This window comes from Phallusia mammillata, chromosome 8, assembly GCF_965637545.1.
Source record: "Phallusia mammillata chromosome 8, kaPhaMamm4.hap1.1, whole genome shotgun sequence".
Classification (NCBI taxonomy): Eukaryota; Metazoa; Chordata; class Ascidiacea; order Phlebobranchia; family Ascidiidae; genus Phallusia; species Phallusia mammillata.
In genome coordinates this window covers 17,415,131-17,438,024 of record NC_137259.1, presented here as the reverse complement: position 1 = coordinate 17,438,024, position 22,894 = coordinate 17,415,131, and the positions used below count along the sequence as shown (strand labels likewise).

At 37.1% G+C, this 22,894-nt stretch overlaps 2 protein-coding genes and 5 long non-coding RNA genes across 11 annotated transcripts; 2 read left to right on the top strand and 5 right to left on the bottom strand.

Annotated features, from left to right (window-relative positions):
• Nucleotides 1-321: 321 nt before the first annotated feature.
• Nucleotides 322-6,131, bottom strand: LOC145203662 (bifunctional coenzyme A synthase-like). Its single transcript, XM_080075918.1, has 7 exons — nt 5,699-6,131; nt 5,092-5,390; nt 4,712-4,838; nt 4,443-4,633; nt 3,626-4,149; nt 2,605-2,808; nt 322-839 (listed from the first exon to the last, which is right to left on the bottom strand). Exons 1-7 carry the CDS (start codon nt 6,082-6,084, stop codon nt 756-758), a joined length of 1,815 nt encoding a protein of 604 aa, XP_079932044.1. The 5' UTR covers nt 6,085-6,131; the 3' UTR covers nt 322-755.
• A 273-nt stretch (nt 6,132-6,404) lies between these two features.
• On the bottom strand, nt 6,405-10,379 carry LOC145203663 (microtubule-associated protein 1 light chain 3 gamma-like). Its single transcript, XM_080075919.1, has 4 exons — nt 10,087-10,379; nt 8,436-8,491; nt 7,904-8,010; nt 6,405-6,959 (listed from the first exon to the last, which is right to left on the bottom strand). The coding sequence occupies exons 1-4, from the start codon at nt 10,142-10,144 to the stop codon at nt 6,800-6,802; spliced, it is 381 nt and encodes a 126-aa protein (XP_079932045.1). The 5' UTR covers nt 10,145-10,379; the 3' UTR covers nt 6,405-6,799.
• A 1,197-nt stretch (nt 10,380-11,576) lies between these two features.
• LOC145203666 (uncharacterized) lies at nt 11,577-16,508 on the top strand. Of its 3 annotated transcripts, XR_013853372.1 has the most exons (8): nt 11,577-11,872; nt 12,494-12,568; nt 12,646-12,712; nt 12,776-12,986; nt 13,228-13,401; nt 13,973-15,283; nt 15,528-16,380; nt 16,444-16,508. It is a non-coding gene; the product is annotated as an uncharacterized LOC145203666 (long non-coding RNA). The 3 variants fall into 3 exon arrangements; XR_013853371.1 differs by lacking the exon at nt 16,444-16,508 and having other exon boundaries at nt 13,228-13,633; nt 14,039-15,283; nt 15,528-15,591; XR_013853370.1 differs by lacking the exons at nt 12,646-12,712; nt 16,444-16,508 and having other exon boundaries at nt 15,528-15,591.
• LOC145203664 (uncharacterized) lies at nt 13,425-13,977 on the bottom strand. The gene is made up of 3 exons (XR_013853368.1): nt 13,761-13,977; nt 13,589-13,620; nt 13,425-13,490 (listed from the first exon to the last, which is right to left on the bottom strand). It is a non-coding gene; the product is annotated as an uncharacterized LOC145203664 (long non-coding RNA).
• LOC145203665 (uncharacterized) lies at nt 15,525-16,192 on the bottom strand. The gene is made up of 4 exons (XR_013853369.1): nt 16,062-16,192; nt 15,889-15,920; nt 15,725-15,790; nt 15,525-15,574 (listed from the first exon to the last, which is right to left on the bottom strand). It is a non-coding gene; the product is annotated as an uncharacterized LOC145203665 (long non-coding RNA).
• Nucleotides 16,509-17,163: 655 nt separating the features above from the next.
• On the top strand, nt 17,164-22,592 carry LOC145203660 (uncharacterized). 3 transcript variants are annotated; one of them, XR_013853366.1, is made up of 5 exons: nt 17,164-17,294; nt 17,353-17,560; nt 17,796-18,955; nt 19,198-21,295; nt 21,531-22,592. It is a non-coding gene; the product is annotated as an uncharacterized LOC145203660 (long non-coding RNA). The 3 variants fall into 3 exon arrangements; XR_013853365.1 differs by having other exon boundaries at nt 17,164-17,560; nt 19,198-21,026; nt 21,085-21,295; XR_013853364.1 differs by having other exon boundaries at nt 17,164-17,560.
• Nucleotides 19,395-19,924, bottom strand: LOC145203659 (uncharacterized). Its single transcript, XR_013853363.1, has 3 exons — nt 19,797-19,924; nt 19,559-19,590; nt 19,395-19,460 (listed from the first exon to the last, which is right to left on the bottom strand). It is a non-coding gene; the product is annotated as an uncharacterized LOC145203659 (long non-coding RNA).
• Nucleotides 22,593-22,894: the final 302 nt, after the last annotated feature.

Sequence of the window (22,894 nt, the reverse complement as noted above, 5' to 3'; positions counted from 1 at the left end):
TTCACAACTTTAAGTTTAAAATTCCTGGTCTACTGTACAGGTGCTTGCTAAACTTTTTATCATAGACCATTAGTTGAAAAGCAAAGGTTTTCGGCTCTAAACCAAATAGAACTCACGTGCGTCCTTATGGCTATCGTGTGGAATAATTGAGACTCATCTGCTAGCTGATATATGTAAGACTAAACATTTAACACGGCAGCATTAAGGCGTATCACCACCCTTAGTTATTGTGTTTTTCCTAGACTAAATTTCGGAATAAGCAAGCAGAAACAAAAAACGAACGCTATCTAAACAGAACTGCAAACGTACGGACATCTCAGAAAACAGCAATTTAATCTTTTATTGGCCACTATTCCGACGAATTATACTCGAGCGACGCAATTGCATAGATTAGGAACATTATAGGGGTGAAGAAAAATACGGACGGGGGCACAGGGGTGAATTCCCTGGGTAAACACTGTTGGGTAAACCAACGGGCTTGCAACGAACACAAACACATTTAAATTGCACGTTAGGCTTGCTCACAACAGGTCAATAAATACCTGGCAATATACAGTTCAACAGAAACACTTGTAACAGATTACAAGGGTATTTATACTTGATACACAAAAAGCTGTTTTGTTAGAGGTGTATAATATGTTATGTGCAATTGGAATGCTTTGGGACAGAATTGCTAAGCAAGCAAAAGGCAAAGCTCTATTTCAATTGGATAATAATTGTTTTGATGATTTTTCAATAAGGCCAGATGTAAAAGTTTACAGTTTTGATTCCTCTGTTGCTTCTGTGTAATTCCAGTCAGGTTGCATGCGTTGTGAAAGAAGTGTCCATGCCTTTTCAACCTTACAACAGACAACTAGGCATTAAAAATGTAGATAAAACTAGAAGGGTGGCTTTCTGATATACTTCCATTTTATATATTCTATATGATATTTACCAATTTACTATACACATCATTTAATCTACATATATGATTGTTTTTGCAAGCAAAAACAAATGGGTCCCCACACACGCATTGTGCAGATTTAACGTCCTGGTTATTTTTAGATTCTTAAGAAAAAAACTTAACCAACTTTAGCATTAACCCACTTAAAAGTTTTGTCCGGATTCTTTTTGCATCATTATTGTTATATAATTACAAAAAAAATCAGTAAATAAGAATGGGAAAAATACTTTTAATTTATTCTCATACTTTGACCTTGAGATTGTCGTTGAAGGTCAGTTTTTAAACACAATTTTCCACAACTGAAAATGTGCTTGATACTTAATAAAACGACATAGCATAGCTGCGCAAAAACAGCTGATTTCTAATCACTGACACCACTGTCTCGTAAAACATCTGTCCGGACGTCAAGCTGAGCACTCCCGCTGCATTCACCCGCCTTAATCGTAAACAAGTGAATTACTCCCTTTAGAGTTGAGACTTCTATCTGACTGACAGTGTACACATATTATGGGCTGTAAAAGGAACTATTTGGCAGATTAAGGCAAAATTTTAAATACTGAACGAATAACCTACTGCAAACAATTGTTTAACATTTCAGCACATTAGGGCTTGTATTTTTGGCCTAAAACTTATTATTTTGGGGTTTAAGGGGTAAAATGAGTGAATCCAATAAAAAGTTACAAAATTCTTTAGAATACCTTTCATTGCACCAAACAACAAAGCATGAAACTCCAAGACGCTGTACTTTAGTCAGTACAACGGTTTTAAAAATTTTACGTTTTGGGGGCTTGTGGGTGAACCGCTGGGTCAATCGGGGTCAAACTTCAGGAGGATCAAATTTGGATTAATAACTAACATCTGTCCAAATTGGAATAAATTTAAAGCACTCTTTCTTGACCAAACACATTTAACAAACCAGCATTAGACAGAAATGAATATTTGGGGGTTTAAGGGGTGGAAATGGGTGAATCGAAAAAAAGATACAAAATTTCATTGAAATACCTTATATTGCACCAAACAACAAAGCATATCGCTCAGAGATCCTGTACTTTAGTCAGTACAGCCGTTTTTAAAAAAATACGTTTTGGGGGCCTGTGGGTGAACCGCTGGGTCATTCGGGGTCAAACTTCAGGAGGATCAAATTTGGATTAATAACTAACATTTGTCCAAATTTGAATAAATTTAAAGCACTCTTTCTTGACCAAACGGGTATAACAAACCAGCGTTAGACAGAAAAAAGAAAAAAGAAAAAAAGAAAAAAAGAAAAAAGAAAAAAAAATACGGACAAAAACAATATGTGTCCCCTTCATAGAAGGGGACCCATAATTAAAAATAGATAATTTTCACAGGATTTTTTTTATTTTTTACCCTGCCGTTTTCAACAAAAATTTAAATGTCAGTTTCAAATCATTTTGGGTGCTTGGTTTTACCTTTTCATTAAAAAGCAGATAAAACAGTTTAATCACATATCAACTTGCCAAGCTTAAATGTGCAATTAAGCAAATTATGAAATCAACTGGACGATTTTCTTTACAAAACCCTATGTTCAGTATTAAGCTATTAAATGAATTTTTTGGTTAACCAGATTCATCTGTAATTTCACTACAAAGGTTTCTAATTTACTCTATGCTGAAAATTACAAATCAAGGAAAACATTTCACCTGTTTTTGTGTAACTTCTGGAGCCCAGAGTGTAGACAACACCACATGCGCCTTTTTCACTCTCTCAGCATTGGTGATTTGGGAGCGGAGCCGATTTTCAGCATCTTCTTCGGTCCTTCCATCTCTCTCCATAACACGCTTCACCGCTTCAGAAGGTGGTACCACAGAAACCCAAACTTCCTCTGTAAATTTGTCCCAACCAGCCTAAAAACAAAACCATTTCAGTCAGTAATTTACACAAAAATATAGTAATGTCAACAAAGTAATGTACACTAGTCTGTAAGCAGTGGTGGGATTCAGTCGGTTCGCACAGGTTCTATAGAACTGTCTCACGAAATTTGATGGGATCAGCGAATCGGTTAGCATTACTGGTTACTGTCAATGGACTTTTTGTAACAGAACCGACTGAAAAATATGACTTTTGTGACAGAACCGACTGACAAAATTTTTGAATCCCACCATCGTCTGTAAGGCCAATGTCTTGTCACTGAAAGACCTGACCGGTTAAAAGGGTGTGTACAGTCCACAGTTAAAATCCTTTTTGCAGGAAAAATAATTACAGTAGGGTAGGCAAAATTTGTGTATTAAAAAATCCAGATTGACACAACATGCACAATGTTTTTGTTTTATGAAATGATACAGAGAGGTCAAAATTTGCAGTTTCGTGTTTCTACAGCATTGTATCATGTGAGGAATAATGTTCAATATCAACTAATGTTGCGACGATGAAACAGATATTAAATTTAAACAAACTGACTCGAGTCGGTAAGTTGTCACACTTAAACGGACAATTTGCGTAAGTCTGCAAACATCCTACGAGCCTCAAAAGTATTTTTCTTCCTACTGCTTTCCTTAATCATTACCATCAGTAACACATGTTTCATCATTTACACATGTTTTTTAGCATGCCAGTCATTTTACTGTTGCGAAAATAGTCACAGACCATAAAGGTTTGAGAAACACCAAATTTATGTAATACATAAGCCAACTACCAATAAAATAATGTAATAATTTGTCCTACCTCAAGTAAGACCGCTGCATCCAAAATACAAACAGGTTTCGGTAGTTTTTGTGATTGATGTTGTCCCACTGTTTCAGTTATTGCAATCTTTGCCAGTCTTTCAATTTCAGGCCATACAATATGATTTAAATCTTGCAAATTTGTCTTTTTGTCATCACCAGAGAACACTTTGCTTGCCAAAATGCCGCGATTGATTGCACCAGATTTATCCACAATATCGGAGCCAAATCTTTTCACAACTTTTTCAAATGTTAAAGTACCCGGTTCATATGCCTTGTGGCCCAGTTTATCACAGTCTATAACAGTGGCACCCAATTTGGCGAGGCGTTGTCCAATAGCTGTTTTTCCAGATGCAATTCCCCCAGTAAGCCCAATAACATAGGCACCTTCTGGATGATTTGAGGTTGAGGTTCTTGTATTAGGAGCTCGAAGCAAGGTTCCGAGCATAGCAAAGCGCAACGTTGAAGAACTGACTTTGGATTCGTTTGTAGATTTCGATAAATCAACATCGGTATCAAGGACCCCTATAGTTTACAAATAAAGGCGAATATGTGTCTATTGGTGAAGTTTGTTTTATACATATATAAGTATTCTATACATGTCTTATTTGTAGAAAAATACATGGCAAACATTTAAACTGCATTGATCATTTGATAAACACCATTCTGATTTTATGGCAAAATGTGATTTTTGCTTTCATAAAACTAAAACATTCTGTTATTTGCCAAACTGATTTTTTTAAAACACAAAATTCCCATGCCACATTAAAACTCATGCAAATATTGGTTTTACTTTGTATCTACTCAATTATGCTTACCTCCAGTAATTACATGAACATACAAAGGATTTAGGCCATTTTTTAGCCTTTCTTCATTCACAACATGGCCCCCTTTCTCTGTCTCTTTGCTGACAACAATGCACTGCAGGTTAGGGTCTGTACCAGCTGGACCAATCGGATCTTCAATTTGGACAATTTCCAACAACTTTGAGTTAGCGGGATGTTTCTCACTAATTGAAAACATCACAAATGTCACTGACACGTCAAAACTATTGAAATTTAGAAATTAAGTGTAGTGGTGAATTTACCTAGGCTGGTTAACATAGATATTTGCTATGTCTCTCAGGAAATGCTCCACTTGTATTTTTCTTTGTTCCCACGGTTTGATAAGCTCGGATAAAATTTTGCGCTTTAGCAAGCCAGCATCAGTTATTCCTGAAATTGGTAATTAACTGATTAGTTAGTCAGTTCACCCTTGAAGGTTTTGCCAGAATTGCCTTGATGCAATACATAACCAAAATTATAAGTAATTTTTTGCATGTGTATTTTTTTTGGTATGTTCCACATGTATTAACACTCCAACCCTACTGTTTGTTTTTTTAAATTGTAGCATGTTTTATTGCACTGTAGTAAACATATTATGGATTTATGTAGGTAATAGTTAGACATGACTTGTATTTAACTTTACCTATCAGAATTCTTTTGTCTGCGAGCAAAGTTGCCTCACTGAGTAACAGTTTGTGACCAGTATGAACATGATCGAACGTTCCACCAAGTACAATTGAACCCTTTCTATTGCATGGCTGCTTTGGGCTGGAATTTGTAGTATTACTGAAGTCCATTTTACTGTAATCAGCAATTTCAATGACTGGAAGCTTATGGTCTACAGGTGACTCATAGTTGTAATTTGAGGACACAAATTTTTGAAGTAGTTGACAAACTTCTTGAGATCGGGAATCCAGATCTGCCATTATGCACTGGATTGGACTAAAAAATAAGGGAAAGTTATGTTTGCTGTTAAGCATTGTAAATTATTGCCATGTGTGTTATTTACTGTCACTGAATGGTTCTCAGTGTGATTGCATAATATGTAGATTTAACAAAAAAAGCAATATGTTTAAATATTAAAAACAGCAACATTGTTACTTGTTAGCAAGTACAACATTCACGAAATGGCTAGGTAAACAATATCTTTTTGTGAAAAAACAGGGGTAGTTAAAAAGGTGTCTTGAATTTGCAATGATTTATAACTTTTTAGCAAACCAAAGCAATGTTTTGGGCAAAAAATTACACACCGGTAAAGCTGATGTTTTGCTGGGTTTTTGCAACCGACTGTATGTAAAAGAATATTAACGTCCAATCCATGACACTGGGATGCTGCCTCTGAATAAAACTTCCACAAAAACGGGAAAACATCGGGAGAAAACTCTTCAGGAACATTTTTGGGTTGAACATCAACTTTTTCTGCTCCTTGCAACAAACGACTTAGAATGTCTGCATCATTTGGGTTAAAGTCTCCACAAGCATTTGATTTTGAGCTGGCATTTTCCACATGGACATAAAGTGTAGAAGAAACGACCTTTTTAACACCAGCTACAATGTGTTTTACGACATCTCCATGACAAAGAGACGAAACATGCTTCGTAAGCACAAGAATACCAGATCTATGCATTTTTAACATAAAAGACGGAAATAATCGCCGCTTATGCTAAAACAATAGGAAATATTTCATGTAAGAACTAAGTAAAATACCTCTAGTTAATTTATATACCTACACAGTTATCTACGTTCTAGCTAGTAGTGACCTAAAAACACAAATGCATCAAATTTTGCAAACTACATACTGTTGCTATATTTACTTTTCCCTCATTGGAATCACGTTGCAATTACTATCACGGATGAGAGAAATCAATTTTTGTAGCCTCTCGCTTTTTGCAAACAACCATGTTTCTGCGTTTGTTTTTAATTTTCTCGTCTAAAGAAAGTGCAATTTAAACGAAATCGAACTGCAGACGTTTTATTTCAAAATATCAACATACAACGCGGCAAAAAAGAGTTGCACCAATCTAATGAGTTTGATGATTATACACATAGAAACGCATGGCAAACTAAATTCGCGCAACTGAACAAAAACAAGACAGAAAATGGCAAGAACTGTAATTACCAACAATTTGAAACAGCAATAGAACAGTAGTATATATAGAAGCTCACAGTTATTAAAACAAGTTTTAAGCAATCACCTAATTAGGCCACAGCAACACACCGACAACAGCAGCTAGTACAAGGCATTTAGGCATAGGTTGTCGTACATACCGACGTACACAGAATCCAAAGGAAAATCCAAGCTATGCACAGAAAGTGTTGGTGACCGTTAGGTAGCGGTAAATAGCGTAAAGTTATCCAAACATTTCCTGCGAGGCGTAAGTCATGTAGAGAAATCCGTCTTCATCCATATTGTCGTGGTATATCTCAGCCATAGTCATCGACATACTTGGCATGTGCCGTTTGTTGACGGTGAAGTAAACGGCTTGAGACGAGCCAACACACATTCTATTCCTAAAATTCATACTTGTTTACAATACATGGTTGTTCCAACTTGGATTTAGACAGTTATGTAAGGATAAACTTTTTGCGGTAAAATCGCATATCGATGCTATGAGGGCATACGTTTTTTGTTTCTTGTCTTAATCATTATAAGTAATGATTATTTTCCAACAGCCGGAATCTAAAGTTTTAATAAATTAACACTATTCACCAGGAATAAGGTACTTTATTAGATCTCAACCTGGGTATTTATGACAATCTCGTCCTAATCACTATTAGTTAGTGAAACAGGGGTAAAACACCCTCCAAAAGATGGGCACATTGTCTATTTTCGGGAAAAAGGGGGGTCAAAAGATTAAGAACCACTGCTATAGCTAGGTGATAAATAATTTTCTGTTTAACAACAACATTTGTGAATTAAACTTTTTTGTGAAATTGGGAAAATGTTAACGTTCTAAAGTGGTTCTGTGCAAAAACGATTTAATGTTTAAAGAACATAACGAGCACCAAGCACTGTGACGTCACACTAACGCGCTCCAGTAACAAACGATCATTTCACGCATCGTTGTGACTAAACATTAGTCAACGCACGCACAATGCGTTTTTTCACCATTTACTACACGCTTCTCGACGTGGCAACACACTAACAAAACATCCATATTTGTCAACCATTGTAGACGCTTATTTTGTGGGTTTTTGTTTAATTTTGCAATGTTTGTTCGTATTTTGTTTCATTTATGTAATTGCCAAAGGAATGTACATTCAATTTTGTAAAACGTTTTCAGAATTCAAAACTAAGACGCTTTTAAAAATACAATTTGCAGGTTAAAAAAGAATTAAAATGTGTGTAACTGCCATACAAATATATTTTCATTTTTGTGAAGCTATTAGAAGCTATTTAAATTTGCAATTCTGAAAAAATAAGCGAAACTTGATGGTTGATAAAGATACGTTACCTTATAATGGTGGCAAACTGGCTCATTGTCATCTCCTGGGGAACGAGATACTTCGTTTTGTCAAGAATCGGCAAATACTTTTCCTTTCTGTACCTTTCCACTATGATCTGCAGACAAACTTTACAATTAGGTAAATCAAACCAAAAGTTACGCCTCCTTAGAGCCTTCCAAAACCAAAACCGTGCTCTAGTCTACAACACATAGGCTTCCAAAACTAAGGGGTCGCGACCCCAAACGAATGTAGAACACAAACTTTTAAGTCTTGAGATAATATTATGAAAAGAGCATACAGCAAGATAGAGAATGAATCACACTAACATGCCAGTGTATTAAAGGCAGATTATTTAGTTAAAGAGGTCAAATTCTTTTCATTTAAATTCGAGGTATTTAAAAAGGTGAGAAGTTTGGGAAGCCCTGTTCAAGTAACAGTGCCAAGATGACTCTGAAGAGTTTTTGCCAGTATATTTGCATACTACTTAGAAAACTGGTAGTTCACACTATAGGTAATTTTTTACACATGTCTTTCACTTACCGGCACCTTGGTGGGAAATTTCTCACGGATCCCGTTTACTTCCGACTTCCGGGTTACTGTGGGAATAGAAAAGAGAATAAATATCATTTCCTGTTAAGTGCAAACAAATTGGCGCTAATCTTTTAAAGTCAGCAATGCTAACGACCCGTTTCCGGATTATGTCCACAACACGACTGAACAGACAAACTGCATCTATACATTTCATACATCAACTTTTATGATGAAATGTATTTGTCAGCTGACAACGCATTTTCAGAACAAAAATGCAACGATGTTAAGATTATTAAACAATCAGGCGCTTTTGCAATACACAGCACATAGCATTTATGAATCAGTTTGCGCATAAGCCTTATGATGCGTAGTAGTATTTTCGCACAAAACAGCAATTGCTGCAAAATGTGCTCAAATAGGTCAAATAACGTCACACCAAATCAAGAAATTTACACACACAGCCTACGTTAACAAAAATTTGCTTTATTTTAGTTCGTTTGTTCCGTATTCTGTATTACAGTTCATGCCTTGAAACACGTGACTTTGTATGTGTCATGAATTATTGATTGTTGCGTCACACTGTAAGCGTCGATTCCGAAGTTTTTGTGGATATTGAATCAATCTCACCCATACTATATTCGATCTTGAGAATAATATAATACTTTCGAAGTTTTCAAACTTTTTTTGCCCGGGTACGAGTATTTTCAGACTCCTGTTCGGTTTAGGATGTTGCATGTGCGAACAAGGTAGTGGGACGAGCTTGTGGTAAAAAGTCTGTTTACTTACTACTTTACAAGATTTCAACATTTTTCGTTGGCAGTATTGCAAACAACAACATGAACATCTATTGGTTGGAAACATTCATTTACCCGAAAATCTTAGGGTGGATATTTTTTGGGCTTTTTGAAAGCAAAGTTGTTTTGCCAAATTGTGGATATTTGTATTTTTATCATGTTAAACAGAATCGAATCTTCGTAAAATTTCCAAACAATACAAATACCAATTGCTTACGTCATACATTCATTTTTCAAGCAAGTAGATTTGGCTTCAGGAGATTGGCTTTAAAGCATATTCTGGTGTTCTTACGGGCAAAAAGCACCAACGAATTCTGACCACAGATGACGTAACTGTGGTGAGCTGTATAAGGACAAATGCGCTGGTTCTATTGTTGTCTTGCGGCAGGCAAACAACGTTAAAACCCCTTTATGGGAAACAAACCGGCTAATACCAGCTACTGACTGTCACCGGCAGCTCATAAAACCTACAAAATCTGATTAACCTGATACAGCTGGTCATGATAGAACACAAAACGTACATATGTAAATGTTGCTTGCCTAAAAGCGTATGGGTCACTACAAAGGTAACACACGATATGCATGTAAGTAAAAGCATGAAGCCAATAAATGATAAGCTGCAGACAGTGCACACTCTTTCGGCCTAAAAGGTCACATACATTTACGTACTTAAACAAATATACATACACAACTAACATAACAATCCCATTTTTATTGTAATATTGTTTGGTATATAATAATAACATACACTTGTCTTGAACGATGAGGGTACCAAAAGCTAATACCAAATAGACTATGACGTTTTAGATGTATGTATAATGAAACACCTACATAAACTAGAGTCAAAGGCGTTCGATGAAGCTTACCTAGTGACTTTGTTTCCTTAAATGTTTTTTGCTGACCGCTTCTTTCAGAAGGTGCCATCTTTACCCAGCAAATCTTTCAGCTAAAATCCGTTTGTGCCAAGCAGGTTTTAGGCCTTGATAGATCCAATTTGTTGGTGATAAATCAGACAGCCGTTCGAACGTCTTATATTACGCCCTGTCGCGTGACTATTTGTTGATGCAAGTCTTGCATACAATTTTATCACACAATTACTGTTGTAACAAGTCAGTCATGAGACTCATAAGCTTCTGTTAACACACAAGCGCAATTTAAAGACAGTCGCGCATGTTGCATGAAGACCACAACTGAAACATTCTAATGTTCGGCTTACGTCACCACAAGAAAAACGCAGTTGTGCACGTCCACATTAGAAAAACCGTTTAACAAAATGTCAAGAGCATTATTCAAGCCGTTACGACTATTAATATGCAGTACAGCGAAATATTTATAACGGAAATTGACTTTTGGAAGCACCAAAGTTGGCAATATTTTATGTAAATCCTTTATTACAACGTATTCTTACATTGTAAGCAAGCTGCCAACAGTGCGCACTGTTTCGATCCACAAGGTTTCGTTTTTATTTTACATATTAAACTTCCATTACCTACATTTTACATTACCAACTAACTGTGCATTGGTCAAGCAGTTAAATGTTGCAAATGCTTTTTCATGATAAATAATCTTAGACAAATGTGGCTATTCAACCTAACTTTACCATTTGAATAAAAGAAACGAAAAAACAGCAATAACACTCTGTCATGTTTAAACTATTATATTTTCCTTATCTAAGAGGACTAAACGGACAACAAACTCTGTTGCATCCTGCCTTTTACCTGCTACAGCCGCTTTGCAGGGCTTTTGCGCCTGCAGCAGACCGGACAAATTGCCTTCTTTCTTTTTCTGTTGATTCTCTTTTATTGAAGTTGAATAAATTTCACGATTATTTGGTAACCTATGGCCTAAAATGCTTTTGTGTAAGTTAAATTGCTCTTGTCTTATCTACAGTATAAGCATTACACAATAAATAAGTCACCTAAACTTCAAACGCTGCAGTTTTAAATCAACAACTAGCTAAAGATTAAAAACATAACTGTCCAAAAAAGCTTTACCTCAAAAAATCACATAATCTGTGGTAACCAACAAAAATGTACTCTCTATGTATACAAGAGCTGCTCTTTGGCAGATTTGTTTTAATCAAACTCCTTTTAAAGTCAGCGCACAACTTAAAAAGAGACAAAACATGAAACATCTGCTTTCTGTTGCCAATTATAATGTTCACTGGGCTTCAGCATTGTGACAAACAATACAAATGCGTCATACAACGCTAGCAGTGACGAAACAAACACCTGACCAGCACCCCGACAAACTAAATGTCAGAATGGCGCGAATGCACTTTTTTGCTATTGCCACTCTGCTTATCTGCTTTGCCTTAGGAAAACCTGTGGGTTTTAAGACTCGATTTGCACGCTGTCTTTATACAGCTGGCAGAATAAAGCCTTAAGCAGAGAAAAGGATGACAGGCCTGTCTGGCATGTTGGAATTTGTTGCTGGACCTGATTCAATTTTAAGTTTTCCAGTTACTGCAGCCTGCAGGAATACTTCAGTCGTACATTTTGTACAGTTAATGTTGTTTGATCACTGTGAAATCATGGGTCAATTTGTATTCAACATTGATATTAAAACGACCAAAAGCTCTATATGCATGGCAATGAAGTAACATTTCAGCAAGTGTTAGCATGTCGAAATGGGGCTAGCAAATAGAAATAGGTAAGTTAGTTTACACCAGTCTAAGACGATTTTTGTTTTTTAACATATTTCAAAGTTTTAAAACCAAATATGGTATGTTTATTAGGGCAGTAAATGTCGCTTGCTTATCAGTTGCGTTTGGATTGGAATTCGTTGGACCACATTTGAAAGTTTATGACAGCAAAATTCATTGACTAAATTGAATCAGATTAACGGTACAAATACTCTGAAAAACGTAAATTTGCGGTACCAATGAAAGCGAAATGTGTCATCAAAAAGTACGTATATACTCGGTGGTTTTCGATAGTTGTCAACATAATTACGGTTGAAACTTTCTGTTTGCAAACCGCTAGACGTCAGTAGTGCTTTGTTGTTCTTCTCGCTTGAGGTTTGCAAGCCGTTTACAGTTCAGCCAAAGTTTGCATTTTGCTCGAAAGAACAGATATTTTATAGCATTAGTCTAGCGCAGGGGTGCACTACCTTTTTCGCTAAGACGGCTGCATTGCAGATCCCTTTGTTACCAACGGACACCAAGGCTATTGCCTGCAGGTTACAATGTCTGGTTCATTTTACTGTACAACGTAATATAGTGAGGTGACTTCGTCACTGCTTTCAGTAAATTCGTTTGTATTGCATTTTTAGAGCGAAAGAAGGCTATCAATAAAAGATTTTGTGCTGGCTGATTTATTCAAGTGAACGTGTTTCCTGTGATTGTAGGTGAGTGTTTCATTCTGACTTTCGTCTTAGTTTATGGTTTGTATATGTGGCTTATGGCATGCTTAATTTTCCTACAGTGCTTGCAGCGATTGTATTATCATCTTAAACTTTGAATACTTGTTTACATGTGTCGCAAAGTAGTTGGTGAGTGGGTCATTGGCTTTTTGTTCATTGGCATATTTCAATGTGCTTCGTTTTCTTGCACAGAAAAACGCTTCCGTCTTTGATCCTATTTCGCAACTGCTTGCACTGATTGTGTGCGACGTTGTGGTTGTTGCCGCTGTTGTCTCTGTGGGTTATTACACGAGATTCGGGAAGTATAATTTAAGCGGAAAAGGGGCGTGTTTTAACGTGACAAACCCCTTCGTGAGGCTCAGCCTTGCAGGTCGGCCGTTCCGAGTCTACAGTATTTACCAAGGTAAGCGACCCTAGTTCTCGCATATTTTACTTATTAAAACCCTACTTTGCCTAGATGTAAATTCTACAGGCTTTAACAATTAAAAGTCCGTATTCCAAGTTTGTTAGGCAGCTGTCCAAAGAGCAACATTTGTTGAGAATCAAACTGAAAAAGTCAGTTAATACAAACTCTTGTAGCTGTGGCATTTTCTGACACAAAAATATCAAGCAACGAAACCGAGTACACTTTTTTTTATTTTCAGCACTGACAAAATCGGAGAGATTGGCCGATTTCTTCTCAGGGCCGAGTCTGAAAAACAACAAAAAACATTTTTCAACTTTATATTTTCGTTGATGCTGTTACAAAATTTGTTGATGGCAAACAAATCGAATCACGAATTCAAAAACGACACTTAAAAGTAAACTTATTATGAAAGGTAATGATGTTTAAAAACACTACCTCAGATTTATTTTTGGTCTTTTTTGCTGTCCCTAGGCCCTTTTTGTTCCGGCAAGTCCAAAGCATCTAGAAAGTTTAAGCGTTATTCGTTTTGTTATAGGTTTTGTGTCACGTTGTTTCACATTTTGTGTAACAGTGTTTTCTAGTTTGTCTAGTTAGCTTACCGAATTCGTCTTCCATTCTCAGAAGCTTGTTTCTGCAAATTATAAGTAAGTACAAGTTAAAGTATTACTTTTGCCAGAAATACCATAATCGTAATCAACGACTAAAAGGTTGCTTAATACCATTTTGAAATAAAAAGAATTAAAAGCGTAGAAAGTTGATTCTAAAACTTACGAAAAATCGGCAGCATCGTTGTCTAATTGCTTAAAAGCTAAGTCTCCTGTACGACCCCGTCGTCGTCTCCTCGCCCCTCCAAAGCTAAGCAACACAGCAAAAAGCAGAACCACAAATACAAGTTTGTTCATGACTCCTGTCCAAAGTTTAACGACAACCACCAACTGAAACGAAGTATTGTTTGTTGAAGCCACGTATGTTGCATGTTATAGAGCTGCTTCGGAAGTCTCGAGTTTCGTGGAGGAGGAAAATTTACAAATATTTTGCAATATTTTCAGCTGATGATGGTAGTGGGAGCGAGAGTGGATTTTCCTTTGTGGTTGGAGGAGATAGATTTGGAAAACGTCTGTTTCCCCAACTAATGATAGCTATATTGTTTCAGGCGCGTGAATGAAAAGAGTTGAAAACTTCGCTTCGTACGTCTGTTTCCATTGTCACTACTAACGTCTCTTTTCTCTCTTTTACACTTGGAATGATTCGAACCCACGTCAGGAGTCTTTCCGGGACTCGTGCTCTGCCATATGAGCTACACCGGCTCAGTGGTGAACCCGCCAAAAGTTATATCACAATCACCGTTGCCTGTCTTGTATTCTACACTTGTCAGCTTCGTTTTCAGGCCTGCTTGCAAGTTCGTTACTTTCAGTACGTTTTACCCGGTCAGCGTACGTTTTACCCGGTCAGCGTACGTTTTACCCGGTCAGCGCAATGTAAAACTCCTAGGGGATCGTAACAACAATTAGGATTTGTCGTGCATTCACTTTGTGTTTCGCATGTGATCCCAACTTCGTTGGTGGATTTGGGCAACCCAGCTGGCCATCTGCAAAAACACTAAACAACGACAAATGTCACGGACAAGTCAAAAAATTAATGTTTGCATAGTCTGACTTGCCAACTGCAAACATGCTGCAAGCTGGCTACCACCCACACCCAGAAAATTGTCCTTTTTGACAAACAATACTAATCAAGCCACAAAAAATGAAAGCGCTAGGTGGCGGCATCAGTACTATTGTTTTATAAAAATCTGCTGTTGATTAGTTTTAACGCGCAATGAAGCATCGGTAGAATTTATATTTTGCGACCTAAGCAGTTTCAAATGTCCTGTGATTATAGGTGAGTGTTTAATTCTGACTTATGGCGTAATTTTATTTATGGTTTGTATATATGACATGCTTAATTTTCCTACAGTGCTTGCAGCGATTGTTTTATCGTCTTGGAACTGTAAATACTTGTTTACCTGCGTCGCAAAATAGTTGGTGAGTGGGTCATTGGCTTTTTGTTCATTGGCATATTTCAATGTGCTTCGTTTTCTTGTACAGAAAAACGCTTCCGTCTTTGATCCTATTTCGTAACTGCTTGTATTGATTATGTGCTATACGTTGTGGTTGTTGTCGCTGTGGGTTATTACACGAGATTCGGGAAGTGTGATTTAAGCGGAAAAGGCGGGGCGTGTTTTAACGTGACAAACCCCTTCGTGAGGCTCAGCCTTGCAGGTCGGCCGTTCCGAGTCTACAGTATTTACCAAGGTAAGCGACCCTATATAGTTCTCGCATATTTTACTTATTAAAACCCTACTTTGCCTAGAGGTAAATTCTACAGGCTTTAACAATTGAAAGTCCGTATTCCAAGTTTGTTAGGCAGCTGTCCAAAGAGCAACATTTGTTGAGAATCAAACTGAAAAAGTCAGTTAATACAAACTCTTGTAGCTGTGGCATTTTCTGACACAAAAATATCAAGCAACGAAACCGAGTACACTTTTTTTATTTTCAGCACTGACAAAATCGGAGAGATTGGCCGATTTCTTCTCAGGGCCGAGTCTGAAAAACAACAAAAAACATTTTTCAACTTTATATTTTCGTTGATGCTGTTAGAAAATTTGTTGATGGCAAACAAATCGAATCACGAATTCAAAAACGACACTTAAAAGTAAATTTATTATGAAAGGTAATAATGTTTAAAAACACTACCTCAGATTTATTTTTGGTCTTTTTTGCTGTCCCTAGGCCCTTTTGGTTCCGGCAAGTCCAAAGCATCTAGAAAGTTTAAGCGTTATTCGTTTTGTTATAGGTTTTGTGTCACGTTTTTTCACATTTTGTGTAACAGTGTTTTCTAGTTTGTCTAGTTAGCTTACCGAATTCGTCTTCCATTCTCAGAAGCTTGTTTCTGCAAATTATAAGTAAGTACAAGTTAAAGTATTACTTTTGCCAGAAATACCATAATCGTAATCAACGACTAAAAGGTTGCTTAATACCATTTTGAAAAAAAAAAGAATTAAAAGCGCAGAAAGTTGATTCTAAAACTTACGAAAAATCGGCAGCATCGTTGTCTAATTGCTTAAAAGCTAAGTCTCCTGTACGACCCCGTCGTCGTCTCCTCGCCCCTCCAAAGCTAAGCAACACAGCAAAAAGCAGAACCACAAATACAAGTTTGTTCATGACTCCTGTCCAAAGTTTAACGACAACCACCAACTGAAACGAAGTATTGTTTGTTGAAGCCACGTATGTTGCATGTCATAGAGCTGCTTCGGAAGTCTCGAGTTTCGTGGAGGAGGAAAATTTACAAATATTTTGCAATATTTTCAGCTGATGATGGTAGTGGGAGCGAGAGTGGATTTTCCTTTGTGGTTGGAGGAGATAGATTTGGAAAACGTCTGTTTCCCCAACTAATGATAGCTATATTGTTTCAGGCGCGTGAATGAAAAGAGTTGAAAACTTCGCTTCGTACGTCTGTTTCCATTGTCACTACTAACGTCTCTTTTCTCTCTTTTACACTTAGAATGATTCGAACCCACGTCAGGAGTCTTTCCGGGACTCGTGCTCTGCCATATGAGCTACACCGGCTCAGTGGTGAACCCGCCAAAAGTTATATCACAATCACCGTTGCCTGTCTTGTATTCTACACTTGTCAGCTTCGTTTTCAGGCCTGCTTGCAAGTTCGTTACTTTCAGTACGTTTTACCCGGTCAGCGTACGTTTTACCCGGTCAGCGCAATGTAAAACTCCTAGGGGATCGTAACAACAATTAGGATTTGTCGTGCATTCACTTTGTGTTTCGCATGTGATCCCAACTTCGTTGGTGGATTTGGGCAACCCAGCTGGCCATCTGCAAAAACACTAAACAACGACAAATGTCACGGACAAGTCAAAAAATTAATGTTTGCATAGTCTGACTTGCCAACTGCAAACATGCTGCAAGCTGGCTACCACCCACACCCAGAAGATTGTCCTTTTTGACAAACAATACTAATCAAGCCACAAAAAATGAAAGCGCTAGGTGGCGGCATCAGTACTATTGTTTTATAAAAATCTGCTGTTGATTAGTTTTAACGCGCAATGAAGCATCGGTAGAATTTATATTTTGCGACCTAAGCAGTTTCAAATGTCCTGTGATTATAGGTGAATGTTTAATTCTGACTTATGGCGTAATTTTATTTATGGTTTGTACATATGACATGCTTAATTTTCCTACAGTGCTTGCAGCGATTGTTTTATCGTCTTGGAACTGTAAATACTTGTTTACCTGCGTCGCAAAATAGTTGGTGAGTGGGTCATTGGCATTTTTGTGCGTTGACATATGTGCTTCGTTTTCTTGTTTAGAAAACCGTTTCCGTCTTTGAATCTATTTCGCAACTGATTGTGATCGACGTTGTGGTTGTTGCCCCTGTTGTCGCTGTGGGTTATTACAACAAGGTTTAGGAAGTGCAATTTAAGCGAAAAAAGGGTAGGGTGTGTTTTAACGTGACAAATCCCTTTGTGAAGCTCGAGCCTTGGTCGGCCGTTATCACAGTCTACAGTACTTAACAAGGTAAGCGGCCCTAGTTCTCGCATATTTTATTATTAAAACCCTGTTTTGCCTAGAGATAAATTATACGGACTTTAACAATTAAAAGACCGTACGGGAAGTTTGTTGGGGAGCTGTCTAAAGAGCCACATATGTATAGAATCAAACTGAAAAAGTCAGTTAAAACTAACTCCTGTAGCTGTGACATTTTCTTACACAAAAAATCAAGCAACGAAGTGAAGTATTTTTTTATTTTCAGGACTGACAAAATTGGAGAGATTGGCCGATTTCTTCTTGGAGCCGAGTTTGAAAAACAACAAAAAACATCTTTCGCTTGATATTTTCCGTAATGTTGTAAAACTGAATTAGAAAATTTGTTGATGGCAAACAAAATGAATCAAAAATAAGACACTTAAGAGTAAATTTATTATGAAAGGTGATAATTTAAGGCGATTATTTTTTGACTTGTCAAAAAAAGTCAAAATTTTGTCAAAATTTTTGGAATAGGTCAAAAATTGTCAAAATTGTTTACAAAGTCAAAATTGTTTACAAAATTAAAATTGTTTGCAAACTGCATTGTTGTGGTGTAGTAGAGGTTGCACTGTCCGTGAACTTTTCATTTTACACCTTGTAGCCTACTTTATACTGTTGTAATTGGCCCATTGCCTACTTATTGTGAATCATAAACCATCAAGTGAGTGAAATAATTAGGTTGATAAGGTGTGATGCTCAACACACCTCAAAACGTGCAAAATTTTGGTAGGTCCCAAGTCATTTTACGGCAGCTGCAGGTTAGATGCAGCTCTTGCTTCGGTTTTGCTTTAGATACTTCATGTATTTTTCGTTTAGACAAATGTATTGAACAATTTTCGTTGTGTCTTAGCTGCAGTTTTTTGGCAGTGAGTTTTAATTAGCTCGTTTCCCTTTTCAGAATAGGTTTGAGCGAAAATAGGGCTATAAATAAATAATTTGGTGCTGACTGATTTATTCATTTTTTTTTTATTTCTTAACCGAGCGTTTAATTCCGGCTTTCGTCTTAATTGATGGTTTGTACATGCAGCTCATGCTTAATATCCCTACAGTGCTTGCAGCGATTGTTTTATTTTCTTGCAACTGTGAATACTTGTTTACCTGCGTCGCAAAATAGTTGGTGTGTGGGTCATTGGCTTTTTGTTCATTGGCATATTTCAATGTGCTTCGTTTTCTTGTACAGAAAAACGCTTCCGTCTTTGATCCTATTTCGCAACTGCTTGTATTGATTGTGTGCTATACGTTGTGGTTGTTGTCGCTGTGGGTTATTACACGAGATTCGGGAAGTGTGATTTAAGCGGAAAAGGCGGGTGTTTTAACGTGACAAACTCCTTCGTGAGGCTCAAAGCCTTGCAGGTCGGCCGTTCCGAGTCTACAGTATTTACCAAGGTAAGCGACCCTAGTTCTCGCATATTTTACTTATTAAAACCCTACTTTGCCTAGAGGTAAATTCTACAGGCTTTAACAATTGAAAGTCCGTATTCCAAGTTTGTTAGGCAGCTGTCCAAAGAGCAACATTTGTTGAGAATCAAACTGAAAAAGTCAGTTAATACAAACTCTTGTAGCTGTGGCATTTTCTGACACAAAAATATCAAGCAACGAAACCGAGTACACTTTTTTTTTATTTTCAGCACTGACAAAATCGGAGAGATTGGCCGATTTCTTCTCAGGGCCGAGTCTGAAAAAAAAAAAAAAACATTTTTCAACTTTATATTTTCGTTGATGCTGTTAGAAAATTTGTTGATGGCAAACAAATCGAATCACGAATTCAAAAACGACACTTAAAAGTAAATTTATTATGAAACGTAATAATGTTTAAAAACACTACCTCAGATTTATTTTTGGTCTTTTTTGCTGTCCCAAGGCCCTTTTGGTTCCGGCAAGTCCAAAGCATCTAGAAAGTTTAAGCATTATTCGTTTTGTTATAGGTTTTGTGTCACGTTGTTTCACATTTTGTGTAACACTGTTTTCTAGTTTGTCTATGTAGCTTACCGAATTCGTCTTCCATTCTCAGAAGCTTGTTACTGTAAATTATAAGTAAGTACAAGTTAAAGTTCCTATGCTTGCCAAAATAAAACTGATTTAAAGGGTATTTGGGTTTGATCTCGTTAATTTAATTGATTTACTTTTGCCAGAAATACCGTAATCGTAATCAACGACTAAACGGTTGCTTAATACCAATTTGACAAAAAAAGATTTAAAAACGCAAAAAGTTGATTCTAAAACTTACGAAACATCGGCAGCATCGTTGCTTAATTGCTTAAAAGTCAAGTCTCCGAAATGACGAAATCGTCTCCTCGCCCTTTCAAAGTTAAGCAACACAGCAAAAAGCAGAACCACAAATACAAGATTGTTCATGACTCCTGTCCAAACTTTAACGACAACCACCAACTGAAACGAAGTATTGTTTGTTGAAGCCACGTATGTTGCATGTTATAGAGCTGCTTCGGAAGTCTCGAGTTTCGTGGAGGAGGAAAATTTACAAATATTTTGCAATATTTTCAGCTGATGATGGTAGTGGGAGCGAGAGTGGATTTTCCTTTGTGGTTGGAGGAGATAGATTTGGAAAACGTCTGTTTCCCCAACTAATGATAGCTATATTGTTTCAGGCGCGTGAATGAAAAGAGTTGAAAACTTCGCTTCGTACGTCTGTTTCCATTGTCACTACTAACGTCTCTTTTCTCTCTTTTACACTTAGAATGATTCGAACCCACGTCAGGAGTCTTTCCGGGACTCGTGCTCCACCATATGAGCTACACCGGCTCAGTGGTGAACCCGCCAAAAGTTATATCACAATCACCGTTGCCTGTCTTGTATTCTACACTTGTCAGCTTCGTTTTCAGGCCTGCTTGCAAGTTCGTTACTTTCAGTACGTTTTACCCGGTCAGCGTACGTTTTACCCGGTCAGCGCAATGTAAAACTCCTAGGGGATCGTAACAACAATTAGGATTTGTCGTGCATTCACTTTGTGTTTCGCATGTGATCCCAACTTCGTTGGTGGATTTGGGCAACCCAGCTGGCCATCTGCAAAAACACTAAACAACGACAAATGTCACGGACAAGTCAAAAAATTAATGTTTGCATATTCTGACTTGCCAACTGCAAACATGCTGCAAGCTGGCTACCACCCACACCCAGAAAATTGTCCTTTTTGACAAACATTACTAATCAAGCCACAAAAAATGAAAGCGCTAGGTGGCGGCATCAGTACTATTGTTTTATAAAAATCTGCTGTTGATTAGTTTTAACGCGCAATGAAGCATCGGTAGAATTTATATTTTGCGACCTAAGCAGTTTCAAATGTCCTGTGATTATAGGTGAGTGTTTAATTCTGACTTATGGCGTAATTTTATTTATGGTTTGTACATATGACATGCTTAATTTTCCTACAGTGCTTGCAGCGATTGTTTTATCGTCTTGGAACTGTAAATACTTGTTTACCTGCGTCGCAAAATAGTTGGTGAGTGGGTCATTGGCATTTTTGTGCGTTGACATATGTGCTTCGTTTTCTTGTTTAGAAAACCGTTTCCGTCTTTGAATCTATTTCGCAACTGATTGTGATCGACGTTGTGGTTGTTGTTGCCCCTGTTGTCGCTGTGGGTTATTACAACAAGGTTTAGGAAGTGCAATTTAAGCGAAAAAAGGGTAGGGTGTGTTTTAACGTGACAAATCCCTTTGTGAAGCTCGAGCCTTGGTCGGCCGTTATCACAGTCTACAGTACTTAACAAGGTAAGCGGCCCTAGTTCTCGCATATTTTATTATTAAAACCCTGTTTTGCCTAGAGATAAATTATACGGACTTTAACAATTAAAAGACCGTACGGGAAGTTTGTTGGGGAGCTGTCTAAAGAGCCACATATGTATAGAATCAAACTGAAAAAGTCAGTTAAAACTAACTCCTGTAGCTGTGACATTTTCTTACACAAAAAATCAAGCAACGAAGTGAAGTATTTTTTTATTTTCAGGACTGACAAAATTGGAGAGATTGGCCGATTTCTTCTTGGAGCCGAGTTTGAAAAACAACAAAAAACATCTTTCGCTTGATATTTTCCGTAATGTTGTAAAACTGAATTAGAAAATTTGTTGATGGCAAACAAAATGAATCAAAAATAAGACACTTAAGAGTAAATTTATTATGAAAGGTGATAATTTAAGGCGATTATTTTTTGACTTGTCAAAAAAAGTCAAAATTTTGTCAAAATTTTTGGAATAGGTCAAAAATTGTCAAAATTGTTTACAAAGTCAAAATTGTTTACAAAATTAAAATTGTTTGCAAACTGCATTGTTGTGGTGTAGTAGAGGTTGCACTGTCCGTGAACTTTTCATTTTACACCTTGTAGCCTACTTTATACTGATGTAATTGGCCCATTGCCTACTTATTGTGAATCATAAACCATCAAGTAAGTGAAATAATTAGGTTGATAAGGTGTGATGCTCAACACATCTCAAAAAGTGCAAAATTTTGGTAGGTCCCAAGTCATTTTACGGCAGCTGCAGGTTAGGTGCAGCTCTTGCTTCGGTTTTGCTTTAGATACTTCATGTATTTTTCGTTTAGACAAATGTATTGAATAATTTTCGTTGTGTCTTAGCTGCAGTTTTTTGGCAGTGAGTTTCAATTAGCTCGTTTCCCTTTTCAGAATAGGTTTGAGCGAAAATAGGGCTATAAATAAATAATTTGGTGCTGAATGATTTATTCATTTTTTTTTATTTCTTAACCGAGCGTTTAATTCCGGCTTTCGTCTTAATTGATGGTTTGTACATGTAGTTCATGCTTAATATCCCTACAGTGCTTGCAGCGATTGTTTTATTTTCTTGCAACTGTGAATACTTGTTTACCTGCGTCGCAAAATAGTTGGTGTGTGGGTCATTGGCTTTTTGTTCATTGGCATATTTCAATGTGCTTCGTTTTCTTGTACAGAAAAACGCTTCCGTCTTTGATCCTATTTCGCAACTGCTTGTATTGATTATGTGCTATACGTTATGGTTGTTGTCGCTGTGGGTTATTACACGAGATTCGGGAAGTGTGATTTAAGCGGAAAAAGCGGGGCGTGTTTTAACGTGACAAACCCCTTCGTGAGGCTCAAAGCCTTGCAGGTCGGCCGTTCCGAGTCTACAGTATTTACTAAGGTAAGCGACCCTATATAGTTCTCGCATATTTTACTTATTAAAACCCTACTTTGCCTAGAGGTAAATTCTACAGGCTTTAACAATTGAAAGTCCGTATTCCAAGTTTGTTAGGCAGCTGTCCAAAGAGCAACATTTGTTGAGAATCAAACTGAAAAAGTCAGTTAATACAAACTCTTGTAGCTGTGGCATTTTCTGACACAAA

Coding starts and splice junctions, on each gene's coding strand:
- LOC145203662 (XM_080075918.1), bottom strand. CDS start 6,084: ATGTTAAAAATGCATAGATCTGGTATTCTTGTGCTTACGAAGCATGTT. Junction 4,634..4,711: donor ATCTATGTTAACCAGCCTAG/GTAAATTCACCA, acceptor GTTTTCAATTAG/TGAGAAACATCCCGCTAACT. Junction 4,150..4,442: donor TGTTCATGTAATTACTGGAG/GTAAGCATAATT, acceptor TGTAAACTATAG/GGGTCCTTGATACCGATGTT.
- LOC145203663 (XM_080075919.1), bottom strand. CDS start 10,144: ATGGCACCTTCTGAAAGAAGCGGTCAGCAAAAAACATTTAAGGAAACA. Junction 8,011..8,435: donor AATTTCCCACCAAGGTGCCG/GTAAGTGAAAGA, acceptor GTTTGTCTGCAG/ATCATAGTGGAAAGGTACAG. Junction 6,960..7,903: donor CAGTTTGCCACCATTATAAG/GTAACGTATCTT, acceptor TATGAATTTTAG/GAATAGAATGTGTGTTGGCT.